This window comes from Vanessa tameamea, chromosome 4 (assembly GCF_037043105.1).
Source record: "Vanessa tameamea isolate UH-Manoa-2023 chromosome 4, ilVanTame1 primary haplotype, whole genome shotgun sequence".
Lineage (NCBI taxonomy): Eukaryota > Metazoa > Arthropoda > Insecta > Lepidoptera > Nymphalidae > Vanessa > Vanessa tameamea.
The window spans coordinates 7,652,390-7,675,051 of NC_087312.1; the positions used below are offsets into that span (position 1 = coordinate 7,652,390).

Here is a 22,662-nt window from a genome sequence, read left to right on the forward strand (position 1 = left end):
GATCATTCTGACGTGCCGACGTAAATGAGGTGCTGTGCCGGTAGTAAAGCTACCACAGGCTCTTCTCGGTAGAATCTACTCTCCGAACCGATGGTAACTTTACAAAAACAATTTTCTTTTTAAAAACAACATCAATTCATCACTGTATCATTACTTCCAAAGGGCTTTTATGAGTTTACTCGAATTAAGAATATTTTGATTTTGGTTTGAATCAATTTGGGCAATCTTGTAGTGTGTATGCAACTAAAATTTGCCTTTTTAAGTAGTTTTATAGTACTTTCTTTTTCAATGAGTATTGTATATCCAAGTTATCACTATTTAGGGTATAAATAATTATCAATAACGCTACGCTCAATCTATATACATACGTATATTTTATAAGTACAGTTTTAATCAATTTTTAATTATTTTTTTTATAAAAAATAGAAAAGCTCGTCGACTCGATGTAAGAAACAAGAATGTGTTAAATCGCCAATAAACAAAACAAGATTATTTATGTAAAATAAGGGGTAGAATTGTCGTTAAAATAATCGTAATTCGTGTAAAAAAATATTTATTAGTAAATTATAATTACATACAACATTTCATAAATCCTTTTAAAATATTATACTCTGAACACATTAACAATTATTTCTCTTGAAAGATATCTTATCACAGAAACCTAAATTCGCATGCATGATTTTCTTAGTACCGGTTCTATTTAAAAAAAAGTTTAAAAAAGCACATTATACTAATACCCCATATATAAATATGAATGCCTAAATACCTAATCACCATATTTACTTAACATAATTATTACTTATACCTTTTAATGAGCCAGCATCCATTTATTTATTTATCGAACTTTTTTATCAGTAATTGAACTAATAATTATTATTCCTTAATTTTAAAACAATACAGACAACATTATATATGTATATATATAATGTCGATTTTATAAAATATTATTTTCACATTAATAATTGCGATAGATTAATTGATTTATTTGATTCACTTCAATCTTCATTTTAAAGAATCCTAAACTTGATAAAAAAATAAATTGTATTATTTATATTCATAAAATAATAATAGTATTTTTTTAACTAAACTTTTCATAGATTTTAATAATTAACTAGTATATATATTTGTAATAATTCTCATTGAGACTACTTTATTATTGTATATGGCAAACATTGCATAAAAGTTATAACTTCATAATTTGTACCATTGTCATGAAATCTCTTTGGAATGTAAACCACTTTCCACATTTAAAAATACTAAAAATGCATACATTTTCTGATAATTATAAGAATATTCAATAAATGATAATTATAACAATCTATTAATAAAAAAAATTACATTACATTTAAAAATATATATCAAAAGACAAATCGGTGCCACCTAAATTATATATAATAGGCTTTCAAAGAGAAAATATATATTTATACATAATATTTGACTTAATTTTGACTAAATACAAATATTGCGGGCCCAATTCAAGTTAACATAATGTAAAGAGATGCCTTTTTTTATAATAATAATAAATTTGAATGCATTAAATGCATAAATTGTAAATGCAACATCATCAATCCGAATAATCTTGCGAGTTAATCATGAGCTGTATTTAATTTATACTTTCTTCATAATATTATAGAATCTTTAGTTATGTTTTTATTGCTTTATTTTATTTTGCATAAATTTACTGGCTTTATGTAATATTCCTTTGCTAAAAATTATAAATACATAAATAATTGTTTCCTTTTCTTTTCAAATTGTGATAATTCATACACAGTAATTATTGTTGTGGAGCAAAATGAGCCAGAGCATAGTCGTGGTAGTACATCATGATAGCGAGCGGTTGTCCCAAAATGAGAGAACTCCATACAATGATATTGCCCCATCGAGCCCCAAGCTTCTTTTCTACTACGCGGGATATCACAGACAGAGGAGGTTGCGCCATCATCCCCAAAAACGCCCATACCCTAAACATCTGCAGCGGTACACTAACCTGGAATTCCAAAATAATCTTTTAAATGTGAATTTATTAATTAATGTAATATATTACTTTTTATTTTTAGTAATGGGACTGTGACTCAATAATTTATGAGTTACTTAAAGTATGATGAACAGAATGTTTAAAATTGGACTACAATTTTTAAGGTAAAATGTGATACTACCAGTGAGTACCTTACTCAAGAAATCGTAAGCACCGTTAAATTTACGTTTACTATGAGTGACAATCAATTTTAATATTTTACTCAGTTTTTATTCTTTATATATTAACTGTGTCCAATCCAATATCATATAATTATTTCAGTAATTTATCATGATTGGTACCTTATTTTATTTTTTATACAATTGAAAATAAAACCCATAAAAATATATACGGAATAAATAATGTAATAACATCACGATGCTTAATATCAATTGGCTTGACTATATATAGTTGTGATTATACACACATACATTCGCAGTTACACACACAAGCTTAAAAATGACAGAAACTGACAAGCCATAATTGAAATAAACGTTTAAGATCCGATTCAAAATGAAAATGTTAAAGTAGGATCCTCTAAAATTAATGACAATTCAAAACCCGTTTCACTTTATAGCGCGCTATTTAAAATAAATTAATACCTAAAACGTATAATTGCGTGCATTAGGTCATTAATAAATAAAATAAAATAAATTAGGTCGAATTTTTTTTGGTAAACAAACATTTGCCTAACCCAAACCGAATGAATATGATCATAACGTCAATTTATTTTATTATTATGTATTGTCTACAAGTCAGTGAAAACATTTCAAAAATTATAAGAAAGTCCATACAATTTAACCGACGGTGTACTCACCAAGTATTCGTGAAAGAATGCCGATATAAAGAATACAACTATACTAGCAGACCCTTTGGTATATCCTATCTCCGTCATAGGAATGTAAACATGTCTGACAGCCCATAAATGGACGGGCATGTTCCAGGAGCTCCAAAACACGGAGATGTTGTTCGCATTCCACCAGTCGCTGTAGAAGTTACGGTCAGCGAAATGCAACAACTCTCCCATGAGATTGAGGAATGAATGGAAACTGAGGTAGAAGAAACACAGCCAGATGAGATGATTGGGTACCTGGAAAACAGAAATCGGACACTATATTTTCACGCATACCAACGTATTTGCGAATGAACATATGTCTTGCGAATTTTAAAATTAAAACGACATTTTTGAAAAAAAAGAAATAGTTATTGATAAAAGATGAATTATACCCGAATATCCTAAATATTTATCCTAGGATTATATATTCTACGATTTTTGTATTTATTAAAAATAGACGACCTCCGTGGTCGAGTAGTGTGTACACCGGTTTTCATGGGTACGCCACTCCGAGGTCCCGGGTTCGATTCCCGGCTGAGTCGATGTAGAAAAAGTTCATTAGTTTTCTATGTTGTCTTGGGTCTGGGTGTTTGTGGTACCGTCGTTACTTCTGATTTCCATAACACAAGTGCTTTAGCTACTTAAATTGGGATCAGAGTAATGTATGTGATGTTGTCCAATATTTATTATTTTGATATATGTAGGTGGACGAGCAAATGGCCCACCTGCTGGTATCCATCCAATATAATAAATAATACAATACAATGGCTGTAAGATACACATATTAACCATTCCAAACCTTTGAAACTAAGATGTTTTTTTGTCCTTTGTGCCTATACTTATACTGGCTCGGCTTATAAATAATACTAAGTACTACTGTTTGGCGGTAGACTATCTGTATTATATATACATATAAAATATTAAAAATATTAATGTATCTATAATAAGTAAATCATAACTTATGTTAGATACAATCATACTTTAATTAAGCTATGTATGTACGAAGTTTAAGGCGGTTATCACACCAGCAATTAACGAGTTTTCACCGAACGTGCGCGGCGAGCGATCCGCGTTTTGGACAAACAATAACAAAAAAAATTCTGACAATGATATATTACTGTTAATTTTATGACTTCAAATAATTCTATAATTTTCTCTAAAAGTAACTATGAATCAACTTTCGCAGTTTTCAGTTCCCTCTAACTTTATTTTAAATAATTCAAATAATATAAACTACTTACGGCTAATTTCAACAGTCGTTCTGTCATCTTTACGATGCCCATTTCCGAGAACGGATCCACGGCGTTTCTCACAGAAGGTATCATCCATTGTTGGAATAAAGCCATTACCAAATTCACACCGAACACAACTTCTATTATTCTTTTAATTAAAAATCTTTTTCTTATTCTGGAAAAAATATGTAAATATTTTTATTACAAATAGGAAGGCAGAATGGCGAATGGATGTCCTAATGATAAGAGGACATTCGAATGATAAGAAACAGTAAGCATCGATTACATTGCCAATACACCACTAAACTTGGCAACAAATATGTTATGTTCCTTGAGCCTGTTTCACTCTCCCTTCAAGACGGAACACAATACTTAGTATTGCTGTTTGGCAATAGAATATATAATGTGTAGGTGGTACCTGACCAGCGGTGCTTACAAACCATCACCTTCAAGTCATATATCAAAAGTACTAATAAATATATATTTTAATATTCTAAAATATATGATTTGAACTAAATATTTATATTTTGTGTTGTAAGAACGATAGATAGATAGAAAATAAAAACAAGCCACTATCTCTATTTACAAGAAATAAACTACTTATTAATAATAATATTTATTTACTAAAACATCTTAACATTAGCAGAGTGTGATATATGGAAGAAGCCTAATGTTGTCTACATTATCATGCAGTTTTCTAAAAGATTACTGTATTAGATTTTTTAGTCAAATACTATTTACAACTACTGCAATTTGGAATTGGTTCCATTCGAGCAGTTATTTGAACAAATTAACGGTCTTGAATATAAACTCATAACATTAATTATTGTAACCCAAAGAAACGCAGTTCCTCCGTGTACAAATCCAATAATACAAGAGAGCACTAATCAATCTTACCGTGTAGTGCGTGGGAAATTCAATTCGTAGCAAAGTGTTGGTGCCAATAAGAAGTAAAAAAGATCTTTAAGTGTCAAATTATCCGGGTATTTCACTAAACCAGCTGATACAAAGTCGTGCTTCTCGTCTTCTAACGTTTCTGAAGACAACACACACACATGGATAAAATGATTTTAAATACATATGGGAAAAAAGCAAAACACACAATTAGTAAACAAACAATAGAATTAAAATTATAATTAAGTACATATTAAACGTAATACAATGATGCTAATATAAGTTAGTACTTTAAAAAATACAATTACACAAAATAATTACAGCAGTGTTTTGTTATATTAAAGTAGCATTTAATAAAAGATAACAAGCAAAGATATGAATATGAATTAAAGACAATTTGTTAAAGAAAAATAATATGTTGATATTTAATTATAAGCGATTTATCTAAAAAAAATTATATTTGTGGTTTTTAGTGAATAACTGTTGCATTCAAAAATACATTTGTAAATAATCTTCCAAAAGTATACATTGGCGTAATATTTTGAACAATAATACTGGGTAAAGATTTAAAACAAATGTTGTTTTTAATGTACACAATCTTTTAACTAAACTAACTTTCAGTTTTCGTAGAAATCCAAATTTACTAATAGTGGTACTATTTCCCTGCTATTAAACCAAAGGCTTGTGGGGATGACAATAGCCCAAGGTCATCAAGGTTAAGTAAGTCATAAACGAAACTGCGATTTTCACATCGCTAAGAGTTGTGCTGTAGAAATATTGACACGTCTTTTAGCTAGTAGTTTGGAAATATTTCTTCAGAAACAATATTACTTATGAAAGTAATTGATTTAAAATAATGTACATACTTCCTACATAGAGAATAAAAATGCTATTAGTATTACAAGCGAACCAACCACCAAAGGTTACAAAATATTTAGGAAACAAAAGCTGCAAAAAATATACATATTATAAAAATAAGTGCATATCCAGCGTTCTGTGCTGTATTCAATATTTCACTTACGCTCATGTTCAGCATTTACTAGTTCATCTGGAATTACAGTATACACATTGTTAAATCTATGTTAATCTTGATGCATTATTGTTTCCGTGAAAATAGGAATATTAACCATTCCTTACACAGCCAATGGGCTAACATTGAGAACATTAGATGTTATATATCTCATGCCTGTAGATACATTGGCTCACTCACCCTTCAAATGGAAACACAACAATACTAGGTATTGTTGTTTGGTGGTAGAATGTGATGAGTGTGTGCTTACCAGGAGAGCTTGTATTATGCCCTACGTGCCCCCAAGTAAATTTATTTGTCTTTACTACTCTGTTTGACCAATGTGTTAAGGTTGATTCCCACTATTTCTTGTATAACTTTTAATTTGATTGATTAATTTGATTTGGAATTATTTTCAAATATCTTTTAATATTTGAGTGTAAGTATTACCAATATTTCTAAGCATTGAAAAGTTGGACATAACATACTCGACATACTAAAAAACAACCACTGAACTAATCACAATTACATTAAACCTAGTCTCGAATATAATGATTACTTACTCCAATTAGGTGCTGATAGACTTTGACGTCTTAATGTATTTTTGTATTGTTTTCCCTTCATTCCTAATCTGCACCAATGATTTGTTTGACAATAGCTCCATAATTTTAAGAAAAGAACTAAGTATATTGTGCATACTGTTGTAATGCCAACTGAAATTATAAAAACACAATTAATTAATTTAAAAATATATATTTTAATTAGTATTGTGAATATTATTTGATCAGTTTTCAAATTACCAAACCAAACTTGAAAATAATATTAAGCTATTTCATTTTTAATACTTTAAAGTTAGATTAAACAGATGATTATTTCTGAAAATAAATTAAACAAAGAAAACAAAATTAATATATAGATACCAATATGTTAAGCCAAATACATATATATGTAGGTATTTTAATTTGTCTTTATTTTCTTTCAATATAATAAAACTGAAAAATTTGTATATGTATGATATTTACAAAAAAAAAATACTGAAAGAGTTAATAGGACAAATACAAAGTAGGATATTTTGTCTGTCAGTAGTGTATGTTAGTATATTGTATTCATAACTAAGTTAATAATAATATACAAGCCTAAACTGTTTTAGGTACCAAGACAAACTTTGTCATTACGCTAAATAATCACATCAGGCAACTTGGGAAGTATATAAGAAATTAATAAATATTTGTTAATAAATAAAATTAAAATTATAGATTTATTCCTTGGATGCGAAATATCACAAGACAAACTATAATCAACACTAATAAAGCCATTGGTGTAAGCTTGTTTAATAAACATGTTTAATACAAACCAAAACTAAATTGGGTTCCTTTGAAGTACAAAATGATTACAGGCAAGCTTATCTCGGAAACCATATTTATTATTTGTAGACTAACTCCAAGCTTTTGTGATAGTATCTCCTGTAATTAAATAAAAATTCTATTCTTAGTAATCTGAATTAGTAATTATAAAAAATATTATAGAAAAGCAAGATCTCTTACCACTGCTATAGCCTTTTCAATTAACAAACATGTAACAGCCGGCACCACACTAACTGAAATCCAGTTGTTATTGCTTGTGTTATATAAGATACTGTATAGTAAGCATACTGATTATAAACAAATCAAATCAATTTTATTCAAGTAAACTACACAAGAAAGCGTTTTAAAATCGTCAATATTAAAAAACTACCACCATTTCGGAAAGCAGCCTCCAGCGAGAAGAAATGGCAAGAAACTCGCATAGTTGCTCTTTTCAACTAAACAGATTTACAATGCTGTTTTTTTTAAAAAAATTAGTGTCCTGTGATGAAACCCGAGCCTAAATCCAGGCACTTTTTTCTAAAAAGTACTCATTTAATGAATAATAAGACTTATAAATTAATTTAGTCTTATTGAACTTTTTAAATTTCGTAAATGGTAAATTGGTTATATTTCCCAGTATCTTATTATATATGCGGATACCATTGCCCAAAAACATTCTCTGTACCATATGCAAACGGAAAGTAGGGGTTACAAGTTTATTCTTATTTCTTGTATTAATAGTAAGTATATCAGCTTTTATGGAATACTTTTGTATAGTCTTCTGTATAAACATTATATTATCATAAATATATTGTGAAGCAGCCATTAATACACAAACAAACAATACTAGAAACTCTTTAAGATTAAAAGGTATTTAAGACAAATGAGGAAATGAGCTTTGGCATAGCAGTTAATCTTGAAATTAAATAGTGGATATGGGTATTACTGAAGTAAATAGAATTTAACGCTATTTGCCGAGTACCACAATAGCTACTGATGTATTTTTTCAGTATCCATTTGTTATTGGTATACATTCACATTAAATATGTTGTACAATGTTTCACAGCAATAAAATAGACTCATAAGTTATCAATTGAATTAAGTACAAATACACAATATGTATACATTAAATTTACAAAAATGAATATTATAATAATCGTGTAAATATATATTGATACTCACAAATTAATAATATCACAGATGGATATTGATGACTGTAACCCTCATTATGTCCAGTCAAAACAATAAACCATTCAAATGGATTAACACGTATACCATACCTGTAAGTAATATTTAAAAAACAGTGAATGTTCATTATGCATTAACATGGCTATTTTACTTCCAAATTTCGGGAATCGTCAATTTGTCCATATAAATACTATCGTAAATAAAGACCAAATGAATAAAATAAGTCTAAAGTAATTTTAAGTTCTATTTTTATGTTCATTAAAAAATCTTACTTTAAAAAATTTTCAAGACACAACCGTAGTCCACCTATGGTTAACATCAGAAAACCCCAATTCACTAATCCAGTAAAATTTGTAAACTCCGAGCTCCATGAAAAAAGTGAATCCCGAGGTTTGTGACAACTGAAAAAAAGTTTTTAAAATATATAATTTATGTAAACTTTTCACAAAGGATAAGTATACTAAGTATACTCCAAATATTTCATTTTTATGATTCATCAATATGTTGTCCGTTGTTAATGTTCAAAGTCTAATAATGCAGTATTCCATTATTAAAAATGTTACACTTAATGATTTAACTTTGCTTACGGTTTGTCTAACTGAGATTTTCGCGCTTTTTTTTCTTTTTCAGTAATTTCTTCAGCTTTGGTAACACTCTGGGCTCTCCTATACCGCACGGCATTTTCCTCTGTTTTATTAAACATAATGCATCCACTTTCGAGTTAAAACTAAAAAGTGACCAAAGCAATCATCAACAAAAATCACAGTAATTATTTTATCTTAATCGATAGGCCGCCTTATCATGCTTATGTTATTATTACTCAACCGACATGTAACATATTATTTTATTCTTACCTTTTCCGATCAATAATTCAGTACATGCAATTTAAAAATGTATTAGTACACTTTCTAATATGTGATATATGATCAAAATTAAATAATTAAGTTTTAAATTAATTTAACAGTGTTTATGTGAAAGGATAATTATGTACTTCATCTTGTTACAAAATAAAACTACTAACGAAACGAGCAGCACAGATGACAGAAAACACTAGTTAGTAGAAGACTTCAAACCTCTGAGTTTATAACGAATCAGATTCACTCGTGATTCATGAGCCGGGTATCATGATCCAATCCAAACGACATCTGACAACAAATGCCAATGCATGAAAAACAAAGAGCACTACATAATCACTGCGATGCTAAATGCCAATCAGAGCAAAGTAAATGTGTACATAACTACATATGAACTTAAATTCGACCATATGAATTTTTGATACCATGACATATTTTTTAAATCTTTTTCAAATACTTTTAATTCCAAAATAAGGATAACATCAATATTCTACACCTTGTATTTTCATTGTGTTTTTACAATGGAGATATACAGGTGAGTATAAGGGATACCTTGGCGATAGAATTAATGCAGATAATAGGGGAAAGTGGTTACCCTTCGTACACTTTTTAGATTATATTTTTTTACTATGTGATTAATTGCCGAATTTATCTAGTTTATGTACTTAATTGTAACAAATATATTGTAGTTTGTTACAAATAAGTCTGAAACTATTATGCCAAAAGGTTAAAGGGTTATAGCCATTTTTCTACGATAAGATATTTGTACGAATGTACCTCACGTATGGGGTACGTTCGTACAATAGGTGTGGTACTTTCGTACGCCATGGGGTAGATTCATACAGGGTATTTAAAAAGCCAATTAACGTCGTTAATTTTTTATTAATTATTTAAAAAAATATTGATTTATCAAAGAAGTAACTTAATAATATGTGACTTGATTCGTAATCGATAAGTATTTTTTTAGAAAAATAACAAAAAATAAAATCGTTTATCCTTAATTTACTTATTGATAAATCTAAGCTTAACAAACAGTCTAAATGAGATGTTTATAATCATTTTTATGAGATCGTTAAACAGTCTATGACAATTCAAACTTATAGTAGGTGATTATACATTTGGTTGTTACTTTGGAACTTATTGCACATTATAATTATTTAAATTAACTACAAAAGTAAAAAGTCTTGCCATTCTAGCTGTACAGCCCATTCGTGATTAAGGATCAGGGAGGATCATGGCGGTATCGCTGATACACAGAGTGTGTATGTCTTCTACATTAGGGAAAAATAATGACCATGATAATCCCGGTTTCTTCCGAAGAGAAGATATTTTCATCTGTGCCCCCGAATAATGACTAAGAAGTCTTTTTTTCAAACTTTACCAAAACATAACAATTATCTTTAATATTAGCTGGTATTACACTTAAATTATTATTATTGATACTACGATCATTAGTCTCTTCGTCCGTTTCTAAATTAATTGGAGATGTTGAACTCTCCCGCAAGCTAAATTGCAATCCTTCAGATTCCTCTCAATCATCATCACTTTTTATTTCCTTAACATTATTTGTCTTTTTTCTTGAATTAAGTTCCTTAAAACTATGTTTCAATACTTTGGCTCTGGCTTTCCTTTCCTATTCTATTTTTTTCAATTATTTCTATCTATGTCTCTTCTAGTTCAATTTTTTCAGATACATCTGTATATATACGGGATTTACCCGGTTTTCTTCCTTTATTGTTTTTAACCAGTATATAATTTGTAATTAGCTGAATTCTTTTTTTAAATACGCTTATGATGTTGTAAATCTTTTTGTCAACGATTGATAATAATAACTTGCGAGCTAATTACCTGTGTTAGCTGAACTCTACAACATGCTAGTCAATGCTAAGGCCATACGGGCTTCCTTATACAAGTTTGAAGGACAAATATGAATCAAATCAAAACAGATTTTAAATAAAAAAATCATATATGGCTCGAGTGCCGTAATCGTAGTAAGTTTTAAATTAATGTAGTTTTTTAAAAATGCAGTACCATTGAAAAAACAAAGTAACATACTTCCGAATCTAATCTTTACTCCATTTATTTTTCGTTATATAATTTTGAGACGCTTAAAATATATATTATCTTTTTATCACAACAAAAATTCAGATAAAAAATTATTTGGAAACAGCACAAATATTTCGCTTTACAACATTTACACTTTTATATTTTCCTTTTTTTTCAATTGCCACCTTTATAATAACATTGAACATTTTCGAACTTGCATACAAATTTTTATGACTAATTAATAATAATCAATTACACTCTGTAATGTGCTAATTTCAAAAACACTCTAAATTGTTTATAAGTAAAATACATGTTGTATTTTACTTATAGACAAAAGTCTAAAAACCAATTTCAATATTTACTACAAAAATAATAGCGAACATTTATACGAAATTCCATACCCAAATTTATCTTCTTAAATAGCGAATTTCCATGCAAACTTTTATTCATTCACATTTCATGCATTTTGAAATTGAAATGAAATTACACCTCCATAAAAATGTTTTTGAAGTTGTAGAGATTGCCGTTTACTCATGAGCCATATGCAGAGTCTAAGCCTTTTCCAAGTTTCATATACCCAGCGAAAGTTAATTTATTGACTGCTGGTTCGTAGTAGGTATTAATTTTCAATAAAAGCATTAAAATCTATCTTTAACTCAGAAGCCTAAATAACGATTTCTATATTATTTCTAACATCAAAAATGACGAATTTCTATTCAAACTTTCATCCATTATTTACATAAGGAGTTACTTACGTTCCAAAAGGAAGTCCTGTGTATAATTTCATCCTGATAAAGCTACAGGTCTAGACTGTGTTTAGTATGTGATTCATAATATTTTTTTATTGAAACCTACTTTATTATTATATTTATACGTACTTATTATTTTTACTATTGAATTATTGCGTCTACATTTTAATTATATTTGGATTTATGTAAAATTATAATATACACTTATTTTTAAATGCAGTTATGTTAAGCACTTATCTTATTATCTCTTATCCAGAGGTCGACCGACGAAATAAATTTCTGAATCATGCATTCCAGAAGTTTCCCGCGGGAAGCTCGTAAAGCCATTGATTTTATATATTTTTTTCTGCGGACGTATCAGTGTCATTTCATCGAATATTACTACTACACAAAAATATTATGATTTTTCACTTTAAAAAAAGTAGATATTTCGAGAATTCTGACTGCACCTACTGTACTTAGAAGAAGTAAATTATAGGTTTAATTTTATAATCTGTTATATTTTTACTTTCACAATTGTCAACGTATTTAAGTTGACAACTGTCAATTGATATCAAAGGTCTATTTTGTGACGACGGAAGTGTGGGAGTGTAGTTATGTTGTTGCGAACGTAATGTTACGCGAATTTAAATTTCTATAAAATTAATGGGATAACCATTATTATTTAGAACCCTTTTCAGAACTATATATAAAGTAAAAAATGAAGATTTGGACATCAGAACATACTTTCAAGTATGTTATGACGCAACAGAGACAAAGATACGTTGATAAAAATCTCTATAAGACTAAATGATTTAATTTAATAAATTGTTGCAGCCACCCATGGGAAACTGTTGCACAAGCAGCATGGAGAAAATACCCTAACCCAATGAACCCAGCTGTTGTAGGGATTGATGTTGTTGATAGGAAGGTCGTAGACGGCATCTTACACACACATAGACTCGTCAGCTCAAAGTGGTTTTTTCCGCGATGGGCACAAGCAGTAAGTTTATTATAACTTATAATTAATTCTTGGTTGTGAATAACTAAAAACAAACCATTAAGAGAAATGCCTAATGTAACTGAACAATGTAAATTGATTTCAGCTAATTGGCACAGCTAAGATTTGCTATGCCAGTGAAAAGTCAGAAGTGAATCCTAATGAGCGTGAAATGACATTGAAAACATCAAATTTAACATTTTGTCGTTATATTGCTGTTGATGAAACAGTTAAGTACACTCCTCATCCTTCTGATCCTGCTAAAACTCTTCTAACACAAGAAGCTGTAGTTACTGTACAAGTGAGTATTTAAATCATTATTATAAATTAAGTATCTGCGTCTTCAAATTTTTGTTGCAAATTTTTTTTAGATATGTCTTTTTATCTTGAAGGTCATAGTAATGACTGATATGTAATCTTTTGACAGTAACAAATGATAAAAAAAATAACAATTACTGTTTTATTTTTTATAATATCAAAAACCAATGTTTACATATTGCATTGAATTGAAGGTAGGTTATTTGTCTTGTGTTTCAAAATAAAACTCATAATCATATAGATTTGAGCAAATCACAAGACTAAATACTTTGTACTAATCATTTGACAAAAAGATAAAATTTGGCAAAGATTATAATGTAATTGTCTAATAATAGACATATTAGTGAAGGCTTAAGGATTGTTATATCAGTAAATTGCTTCAGATTTTTTTTCTATAAGGATGATCATTTAGTTTTCTGCATAATGAAAATAAAAAAAAAAATATATAAAATTCATTATGTATATGTAAATAAAAAGACATTTGACAGCAATTTTATTATTTGAGGTTTAGATTATTGTAATTTATCACTGAGCACTGTGTACTTGTTCTAATTTGATATTAATTCTTCGTTTGAATTTGTATCTATAATTATATTGAGTTATGTATTGAGTTGTGTATATAGCTATGGAATGTGTGCAAGCACTTTGTTCTGTTGATTGTACAATATGTGCCTGTCAGTCTTTTACAAATTCAAATTTATAAGACATGCTTGTGAGGGTAACTGTTATGTAGTGTAATTTATATTAAAACAAGAGCCTCAAAATAATACTCATTTATTTAATTGAAAATGTTCATTTCTTAGTTGTAGTTCTTAGATGAATCAATGCTTTTTATACTTTTTTGAAGTTGTTAAAAACATTTTTTAACAAACATTTGCCTTTGTAACACCTAAGAGCATAACTTTTCTTCAAATTGTTAGATTTTAATACATTATGTCTAAAAATATTTTATAGATGACATATAGGCTTAATTCATAATAGAACTTTTAACGGTTATTTTAATAGGTGAATAAGATGCTTATCTTAATTTATTAAATCATAATTTTTAAGATTCTAGTCACAAAAATAATTTAAACACTTGGATCTTGGAGTGATATAGCAACTCTCCACTTGTGATCAGAGGGCTGGTTAATTTTTAAACCAAGAAATTGAAATTGTCTTGCTGCTGGAGTACTAACTAAATCCTTGCCACCATTTTCAACTGTCGTGATTTTGACAGAAGCTAATTTTTATTTGTGTATAATTATTCAACTCCACAGTGCAAATAAATGTTTATTATTCTTAAAATAAGTATTTTATTGCAAATTAAAATACTATAAACTGTGCTTAAAAGATTTTTTTTAAACAATCTTAAACAGTTAATAATTTAATTTTATTGTGATGTTAGGTAAAATTAGAGGAAGAAGGGCTAAAAAGCTATTAATTAAAAATTTTATATATAAATATAGATTACAGTTTTTAAGGATGGTCTATTATTATTATTTTATATTTATATATTTAAATTAAAAAAGCACTTTTGTGAACATGTCATAAATTCGTAAATATTATTTCTTCTTTCAGGGTGTGCCACTAAGTAGCTACATGGAAGATTTACTGACAAATAAAATTTCCTTAAATGCAGGAAAAGGTCGTCAAGCTATTGAATGGGTCATAGGAAAATTAGACTCTGAGATAAAGGAATTAGCAAATACAGCTTGCAAAAGCACAGATGAGCTTCTTTCACAGACAAAAAAGTCACTAGATGACATCACAATTACAGCAAGAAGATCCATGGATGATATATCAACTAAAGCCAAAAGGTCTTTAGATGATATAGAAAAATTTAGAAAGTCAAATGCTAATCAACGAAGCTGAAAAGAGGAGTGATTTCAACTATGACCATAAGGGGACTTAAGTTTTTTAACAATCATTCATTACAATACATTTTATTATTTTGTAGAAAAGTTTCAACTTAACTTTTCATATATAATGATTTCTGCAAAAACTGTCCCTTATGAAGATTACATTTAATTGATATGATAGCAATGTCTTAATTATAGTGAGGAATGTATTATTATTAATTTATTAAATGTATGTATGTATTAGTAAAATAATTGTGTTTTTATCAATGTGTAGTATTATTGTTAAAAGCATTTGTCATTTGAAATAGTTTAGTTTGTTAACATGCATTTTATGTACATATAAAATTGAGATGCATTTTCTGTATTTCTTTGTCATTTGTGCTCTAGACCATAAAAAGACACGGATTTATAGCAAAAGAAGATTTCTATTCAGTATGCTTATTTTTAAAACATTAGATCCAATTGGAATGTTTTCTATATAAAAGTTCTTATTTATTCAATTATCATTAAAAAATATTTTAACACCTTAAAATAGAAAATGTCGTAACATTCTCAACTTATAATTTATAAGCACAAATATCAATTCCATGTAACATTTCTCACTATATATCATTGTATATTTCTATTTAATAAAATAAATTTTTGTTTACTGGCAGTATGTATAATCTTTTATTAACACCCTTGAATATATTCCATGCTTAAAATAATAGAATATTAGTTTTAAGGATTATGAAGTTTTTTTTATAGAATAATGTATTTTGTTTTATAAGGTTTTAGAATGATGTAGTATTTTGATATGCCAAAATATTCTACAACAATGGTCGCGCAAACTACGCAATTGAAATCGTCTCGCGTAGAAAAACACGACATTACAGTATGACGTCGTATTGTAATGGTCACGTCATTGAATAATCACAAAAGATGATCAGTGTTCTAGAAGTTAGAGGCTCCGCTTGGAGTATATATGTTCTCGATCTGTGCTTAGAGGTACAAACATAGTACTAAGTACACTGACTACTGCAAGTGTTAGCGGAGTGTGCGTAGGCAGAGGTGTGAGGGCCTTGGACCTATTGAACGCACCGCGCGACCAACGTAATAACTTTCAAAAATATTGCCAACAGAGATATTTCTTTAACTATAGATATAAGATATTATGTCGTAAGTTCATAATACTTTTGTTTTCTTTTGCCAGTCTAGGTGCGAGTTGTAAAGTAACCACTCAGCGGAATCTGGGGAGGGGAACCCACTTAAAGGCTCAAAATATGTGTGTCCTAGGGGTGCTTCGCCGACGTTATGCTTAGTGCTTATTAGTCCATCATTCGCCTAGACGAGGAGGGGTAGTGGTAGTGATGAATGAGGTTCCTCTACTTAAGCCTCGGTGTGTGTTTGTTTTCTGTAACCTAACAAGTTAGCGTTCGCACTTCGTAGATGTCATACCTAGCTTGGAACTATCGAATAGTATTTTCCGTTTTACAAATCCTTCTTAAGATCACAAACTCGTCGCTTACAAGCTCACCAACTTACAAACCTACGATTTAAAAAAAAGTATCGTGTATAAAATATTTTAAAACATGAGACGAGAATAATAATTGTAGACATAATATATTTTTTTGTTAAATTAAGCAGTTTTATTGATCACTATTAAAATTTGATATTTAAATAGATTTTTCTTTACAAGTGTAAGTAATTATACCTCTTATTAAATATTAATTTATAGTTGCATTACGAATTAAATACCTGGCCATTGGCATCGATATCAATTACGCGATCACTGCGTCGATAAACTGTACTAGCGAGTCTTTATACATGTAATATGTATAATCATATTTCGGTATCTGAATTCGTTTTAGTAAATGAGCTTGGCAACATGTGTTATTTGAGAACAATATTAATACATTGTATACATTATATTTAGATACTTCAATCATGAAATTTGAAAAAAAAAAAAACTAATTATTTGTTATTCTAAATCTAAACCAAGAATTTACAGACAGATTTAAAAATGTGTACTGTATAGGTACATAAATTGACACATTTTTATGTGTATGTATGTTGGCAAAAGTATTAAGAAGTAGCCAAAAATGTAATATTTTTACTTTTAAAATTATTCCTAAATATAACTTTTAAAAAAACTTTATGTTTTATCAAATTCGATATTGAAGTACTTTAAACATAGTAACTAAACAATTGCTGTGCCAAATAAAGTTAAAAACCTAATTCAATGTTTAGTTCACATACTGCACTTTATGCAATTACAATTAAAAAATATAATTTTAAGATATTTACAATTGGTTAAAAAAACACAAGTATGTTTTATACAATTTAATACGACAATGATCAATAAGGGTAATTCACTCTTACTACCTTTCACTTACACATTCACAAGACTATTATCTTAAATATTTCATAAGCTTTATGTTAATACAACCTACTTATTGAGTGCTTGTTCCAGATGAGGTCATATTGCCATTTATGACACCTACTGTTGTTCTATTTCCTGCAGCTAAGTGAGATGCTTTGTGTCTTTCAAGTTCATTTACCCAGGAGCGTACATGTTCTAAACGATGCCAAGCCATCTGTAATACTTTTTGTGATGCATAACCTGATCCTTCATGTGGTTGGCCAGTGGACACTTGTGTCAAATAATTTATTTGATCACTAAGTTTAGATTCAACCTGACTTAAAGTCCTGAGAAATTGAGAGGTATTACTCTCAGCTTGCTTCTGACTTGATCTTTCTTTACCTAACTCCAATAATGCTTGAGCTACAAAAGAAAAAGAAATATTATTTCGGAAGGTATTTAATCGCGTAAAATAATATAGATATATATATAGAAATAGATAAATGTAATTATTATACAAACCTGCACATTGTAAACATGTAATTATATCTTTTTCTATGTCGTCGAGTACTTGAATCCTTTCTATAGGACCTGCCATATCTTAATTTCTCTCTTATTTATTGGAGTATTAAAACACAATGAAGAAATACAGCTTAAATGAGGAAATTAACACAAAACTATTACATTCCACGCATTTTACGTAAAATAGTGATTACTATTTCATTACAAGGTTTTTTTTTGTTCTAACAAATTCAATATTATTAGTAACTGGAAAACAAGATTATCTTAAGTTAAATATTAAAAAATCTAGTATTTGAATTTCAATTTCTAAGCCTTAGCCATACAGGAAGCAAGCGCTAAGAAAATTCAATTCAATTCTTAGTTTAATGGGGAGCGCTAAGAAAATATTATTTTTGATTAAAATTGACAATTTATATTTGACAGCGCAATCCAGAGATTATAAAAAGTTGCACAACTTTGTTTATTTTGTATGAATTATTTAATTGTATTATGAATAAACAATAAAGACATGATATACATAAAATAGCTACTGAATATCTTTGAGCCCTTTGTAAGTTTTATCAATTTGTGCTCCACCGCACGTTTTTTTGATTTGTTTAATGGTATGTTACACCATCACGTTTAATTCCAATGAGTTCAATAAAATTACAACGTCTATAGTGGCAACAGCCTTTTTATGTCATTTAAAAAAATCCTAGCAGAAAAGATTAAATACCATTTGTGTTCAAACCTTACTTCTTAGTAGTATTTATATTGCGGTGCAAAAATTAATTAATGTCTAAAAGTATTCTAAGGTTTTAAGAGAGTGTTGTATATATGTAAGGCCGAGAGCAGATTTTTCACCTGATAATTTTGTGTCAAACTATATTGCATAATGTGAACTAATACAGTGACTACATAGGATTATTTTAATTGTTAATTTCGTGTAATCTCATCATCTAAACCTTCTTCGGGGATTGATTATTTTTTTAATGAAACGTATAAATTTATTTCATGAAAAGTAGTATACAGATTTATTGTCTCCAATTATTTAAAAAAAAATATTATCTCTTGCCAGTTTAAGACAACTTTTACGGATTAAAGCAATAACTACACGATATTCTTAATCAATTCCTGTACATCCAGTCAGTTGTGGTAAAGGCAACACAAATATGTATAATTATAAATTTACTATTCCGATCTCACCAATTATATTATATAGATACGTAAAAGAAATACTTAATTTAAATTTTAATATTGAATTTTACTACTATATTTGACTTATATTTTACGATGTACTCGTTCTTTATCGTCAAACTATCGATTTTAGGGCAACACTAGTTGCTGATTTTTCTTTACTAGTGTCAAATTTTCTCCTAGTGCAACGTCAACCTCTTTCGACTCGGCCATTTTTGTTGCGATAGTCGTCAGACATGGTAGGTTATCACATTTTTGTATCCCTAATTATCTTTGTAATCATAATTATATTTTACTTTAACTTTTTTTGGTTCAACTATTAAATAAATATGAAGTATATTTATTTGATTAATATTTCTAATTTATTTTTGTGTTTGAAGATAAAATGATGATACAAACTTACAATTTTATACGGTTAGAACCTGAATTAAAATGAAGATTGTACTAGGGCGGACTGATTAATTGCTTTATAAAATATGAAGTTTGGTTGCCTATCAACTTATACTCATACCAGAATTACGCGTTTTTCAGTCGCATAGGAAATTCTCAGCACCTCGCCATGGGTCCATGGGATTCTATCCCAAGAAGAGATCCCGTCGCCATCGTGGTAAGGTGAAGGCTTTCCCTAAAGATGACTCGAGCAAACCTGTGCATCTTACTGCTTTCATCGGCTACAAAGCTGGTATGACCCACGTGGTCCGTGAACCTGACCGTCCTGGTTCAAGTAAGTATTTGAATATCTACTATTATTAATATAGATAACCTTAAAATTTTAAACATGTGTGGATACAGTTTAACATTTTATGCTTATACTTGTATTTTTTAGAGATCAACAAGAAGGAAATCGTTGAAGCTGTAACCATCATTGAAACTCCTCCCATGGTCTGTGTTGGAGTCGTTGGTTACATTGAGACACCACACGGTCTACGCGCCCTGTTGACTGTATGGGCCGAACACATGTCGGAAGATTGCCGCCGTCGCTTCTACAAGAACTGGTATGCGTGATTATAATCAATTAATTTAATGTACTTATCCAATTAATATCAATATCTAATTATTACTATTAAAGCTCTCCTCTCGCTAGATGAGGGTTTATTGTAAATATGCCATGTGCATATGTTTACCAAGTGGTCTCCGCTCAATGAAGAGGCTACCTGGTTTTTCTTACAGCAGGCTCTATACCTTTGTCCTCCGATTAGGTATAAGTGCAAGAAGAAGGCTTTCACAAAGTCAAGCAAGAAATGGCAGGATGAACTTGGACGCAAGTCCATTGAAAAGGACTTCAAAAAGATGATTCGTTACTGCAGTGTTGTCAGAATTATTGCACACACTCAAATGAAACTTCTTAAGCAGAGACAAAAGAAAGCCCATATCATGGAAATCCAAGTTAATGGTGGAACCATTGAGGACAAAGTAAAATGGGCTAGGGAACACCTTGAGAAGCCTATTCCTATCGACTCTGTCTTCACTCAGGATGAGATGATTGACTGTATCGGTGTCACCAAGGGTAAAGGATACAAAGGTAAATTTAAAAATACAAGTATAAATTAATAAAATATACATGTAAAATTTTCTTGATTTATAATGAATGTTTGTGATATAGGTGTAACCTCACGTTGGCATACTAAGAAGCTCCCTCGTAAGACGCACAAGGGTTTGCGTAAAGTTGCCTGTATTGGAGCATGGCATCCTTCAAGAGTTTCGTTCACGGTTGCCCGTGCTGGTCAGAAGGGCTACCATCATCGTACTGAAATGAACAAAAAGATTTACAGAATTGGACAAGGTAAATACTAAGAGTCATTTTATTAAAATAATTCTTAAAATTAGATTGTATTGAAATGACATTTTTTTTAATGACTTATATCAAACTTTAATTTTGTTTCTTTTAGGAATACACACCAAGGATGGCAAAGTTATTAAGAACAATGCTTCTACTGAATACGACTTGTCTGAGAAATCTATCACTCCAATGGGTGGTTTCCCTCATTATGGTGAAGTCAACAATGATTTCGTCATGATTAAGGGTTGTTGTATGGGACCTAAAAAGCGTGTCATCACTTTAAGAAAAGTAAGTGTTATGTTTATTTGATTACATATTCCTATTAATAGTATTGCATTTTAAGTAATTAAAGCGCATTGCAATAATTGCAAGTACATAACAGTTTCTGTTCATAAGACACTTCATACATTAAAAACATCCTTTCTGTTATGTTCTGTTTCCAGGTAATTTGAGTTACTTTCTAAAATGTATGGATTATCTGCAATTTATTTAATGACCATGCACATGGATAATAAAAAATGATTATTAGAGTAATAATATCAGTATAATTAGTTGGATAGAAAGTGTTATCCTAAAAAATTTTGAACTATTATTGTTTTTTATCTTTATTCTTTGGGATGAATTGGAATTAGTATAGAATTATAATGCTATACATACTTTTTTGATATATTTTTTCGTCCTTCTTTGATATTGCCTGTTATATTGGATATAAATTTTAAATCGGTCTTATATAACTATCATTATATTTCATCGAAATTTTTTACACCTATGGTCAAAATAAACCATTATTAATAATCCTTATCTTAATTTCTATATTTTTAATTTCAGTCCCTGCGTGTCCACACGAAGAGAGCAGCACTTGAAAAGATTAACCTTAAGTTCATTGACACTTCATCCAAATTCGGTCATGGACGCTTCCAGACACCAGCTGACAAGGCTGCATTCATGGGTACTCTTAAAAAGGACCGCATTCGTGAAGAGGCTGCTGCCACCGCTGCTCCAGCTGCAGCACAGTCTTAAGTGTTATTGACACAATAAACTGACTAAAATATCTTTGTATTTTATTACTTATATTTCCTAATTCAAACGTGTAGACAGCAGATTATAAGAAAAAAACAACATTTTTATTCATTCATTTGAATTTTTAAGTTGATTCAAATTATTTGCAATATTTATAAAGCAATTTTTGTGTAGATTTTGTTCTCTGAGTTAAATGTATTCTACATATGTGTGGCAATGCCAAAGTGCATATCAAACTGCATTGATGTACTGTGCTAAGAGCACGAGAACCAAAATTTGCCTAAAGGGCAAGCATGGACTAGATATCTGTAGTTATCTGCTAGAAATATTAAATTTTGATAATATAAAGAACATCAATGATTACCATGCATGTTGTTAATATAAATTATTATATAGGTTTATATTATATCCCAAGATTTTGGCCATGATAGCCAATCTCCAGGGAGACTAGCGTAATATGCAGGGTATATTTATAAAGCACAAGTGTGTGCACAAACAAAGTGTAACATAATCATCTT

At 29.4% G+C, this 22,662-nt stretch overlaps 5 protein-coding genes and 1 non-coding gene across 8 annotated transcripts in view; 3 read left to right on the forward strand and 3 right to left on the reverse strand.

Moving 5' to 3' along the window:
- LOC113394492 (probable RNA methyltransferase CG11342) overlaps positions 1–22,662 on the reverse strand; it is a 212,952-nt gene that overhangs the window by 183,868 nt on the left and 6,422 nt on the right. The gene's annotated exons all lie outside the window — the stretch shown is intronic.
- Positions 537–9,512, reverse strand: LOC113394484 (diacylglycerol O-acyltransferase 1). Of its 3 annotated transcripts, XM_026631812.2 has the most exons (12): positions 9,373–9,512; positions 9,106–9,245; positions 8,791–8,919; positions 8,513–8,610; positions 7,529–7,581; positions 7,339–7,447; positions 6,548–6,697; positions 5,997–6,023; positions 4,979–5,117; positions 4,091–4,256; positions 2,832–3,104; positions 537–1,987 (listed from the first exon to the last, which is right to left on the reverse strand). In XM_026631812.2, exons 2-12 carry the CDS (start codon positions 9,219–9,221, stop codon positions 1,775–1,777), a joined length of 1,473 nt encoding a protein of 490 aa, XP_026487597.1. In that variant the 5' UTR covers positions 9,222–9,245; positions 9,373–9,512; the 3' UTR covers positions 537–1,774. The 3 variants fall into 3 exon arrangements, with proteins under 3 accessions (XP_026487597.1, XP_064076643.1, XP_064076644.1); XM_064220573.1 differs by lacking the exon at positions 9,373–9,512 and having other exon boundaries at positions 9,106–9,310; XM_064220574.1 differs by lacking the exons at positions 5,997–6,023; positions 9,373–9,512 and having other exon boundaries at positions 9,106–9,309.
- On the forward strand, positions 12,699–15,963 carry LOC113394494 (protein slowmo). Its single transcript, XM_026631824.2, has 4 exons — positions 12,699–12,899; positions 12,984–13,149; positions 13,253–13,447; positions 15,025–15,963. The coding sequence occupies exons 1-4, from the start codon at positions 12,868–12,870 to the stop codon at positions 15,316–15,318; spliced, it is 687 nt and encodes a 228-aa protein (XP_026487609.1). The 5' UTR covers positions 12,699–12,867; the 3' UTR covers positions 15,319–15,963.
- LOC113394495 (mediator of RNA polymerase II transcription subunit 11) lies at positions 17,613–18,528 on the reverse strand. Its single transcript, XM_026631826.2, has 2 exons — positions 18,169–18,528; positions 17,613–18,069 (listed from the first exon to the last, which is right to left on the reverse strand). Exons 1-2 carry the CDS (start codon positions 18,242–18,244, stop codon positions 17,738–17,740), a joined length of 408 nt encoding a protein of 135 aa, XP_026487611.1. The 5' UTR covers positions 18,245–18,528; the 3' UTR covers positions 17,613–17,737.
- LOC113394485 (large ribosomal subunit protein uL3) lies at positions 19,451–22,175 on the forward strand. Its single transcript, XM_026631815.2, has 7 exons — positions 19,451–19,583; positions 19,876–20,068; positions 20,171–20,339; positions 20,544–20,866; positions 20,948–21,127; positions 21,234–21,412; positions 21,953–22,175. The coding sequence occupies exons 1-7, from the start codon at positions 19,581–19,583 to the stop codon at positions 22,142–22,144; spliced, it is 1,239 nt and encodes a 412-aa protein (XP_026487600.1). The 5' UTR covers positions 19,451–19,580; the 3' UTR covers positions 22,145–22,175.
- Positions 19,730–19,806, forward strand: LOC113394646 (small nucleolar RNA U43). Its single transcript, XR_003368593.1, has one exon. It is a non-coding gene; the product is annotated as a small nucleolar RNA U43 (small nucleolar RNA).

What these genes read in the sequence shown, in the direction of transcription:
- LOC113394484 (XM_026631812.2), bottom strand. Translation starts at nt 9,221, where the DNA reads ATGTTTAATAAAACAGAGGAAAATGCCGTGCGGTATAGGAGAGCCCAG. An exon ending in AAATCTCAGTTAGACAAACC is followed by an intron (nt 8,920 to 9,105) that starts GTAAGCAAAGTT and finishes ACTTTTTTTCAG; the next exon opens with TTGTCACAAACCTCGGGATT. An exon ending in AGGAACCCAATTTAGTTTTG is followed by an intron (nt 6,698 to 7,338) that starts GTTTGTATTAAA and finishes TTATAATTTCAG; the next exon opens with TTGGCATTACAACAGTATGC.
- LOC113394494 (XM_026631824.2), top strand. Translation starts at nt 12,868, where the DNA reads ATGAAGATTTGGACATCAGAACATACTTTCAA. An exon ending in TTCCGCGATGGGCACAAGCA is followed by an intron (nt 13,150 to 13,252) that starts GTAAGTTTATTA and finishes AATTGATTTCAG; the next exon opens with CTAATTGGCACAGCTAAGAT. An exon ending in AAGCTGTAGTTACTGTACAA is followed by an intron (nt 13,448 to 15,024) that starts GTGAGTATTTAA and finishes TTCTTCTTTCAG; the next exon opens with GGTGTGCCACTAAGTAGCTA.
- LOC113394495 (XM_026631826.2), bottom strand. Translation starts at nt 18,244, where the DNA reads ATGGCAGGTCCTATAGAAAGGATTCAAGTACTCGACGACATAGAAAAA. An exon ending in TACATGTTTACAATGTGCAG is followed by an intron (nt 18,070 to 18,168) that starts GTTTGTATAATA and finishes TTTCTTTTGTAG; the next exon opens with CTCAAGCATTATTGGAGTTA.
- LOC113394485 (XM_026631815.2), top strand. An exon ending in CGTCGCTTCTACAAGAACTG is followed by an intron (nt 20,340 to 20,543) that starts GTATGCGTGATT and finishes TCCTCCGATTAG; the next exon opens with GTATAAGTGCAAGAAGAAGG. An exon ending in GTGTCATCACTTTAAGAAAA is followed by an intron (nt 21,413 to 21,952) that starts GTAAGTGTTATG and finishes TTTTAATTTCAG; the next exon opens with TCCCTGCGTGTCCACACGAA.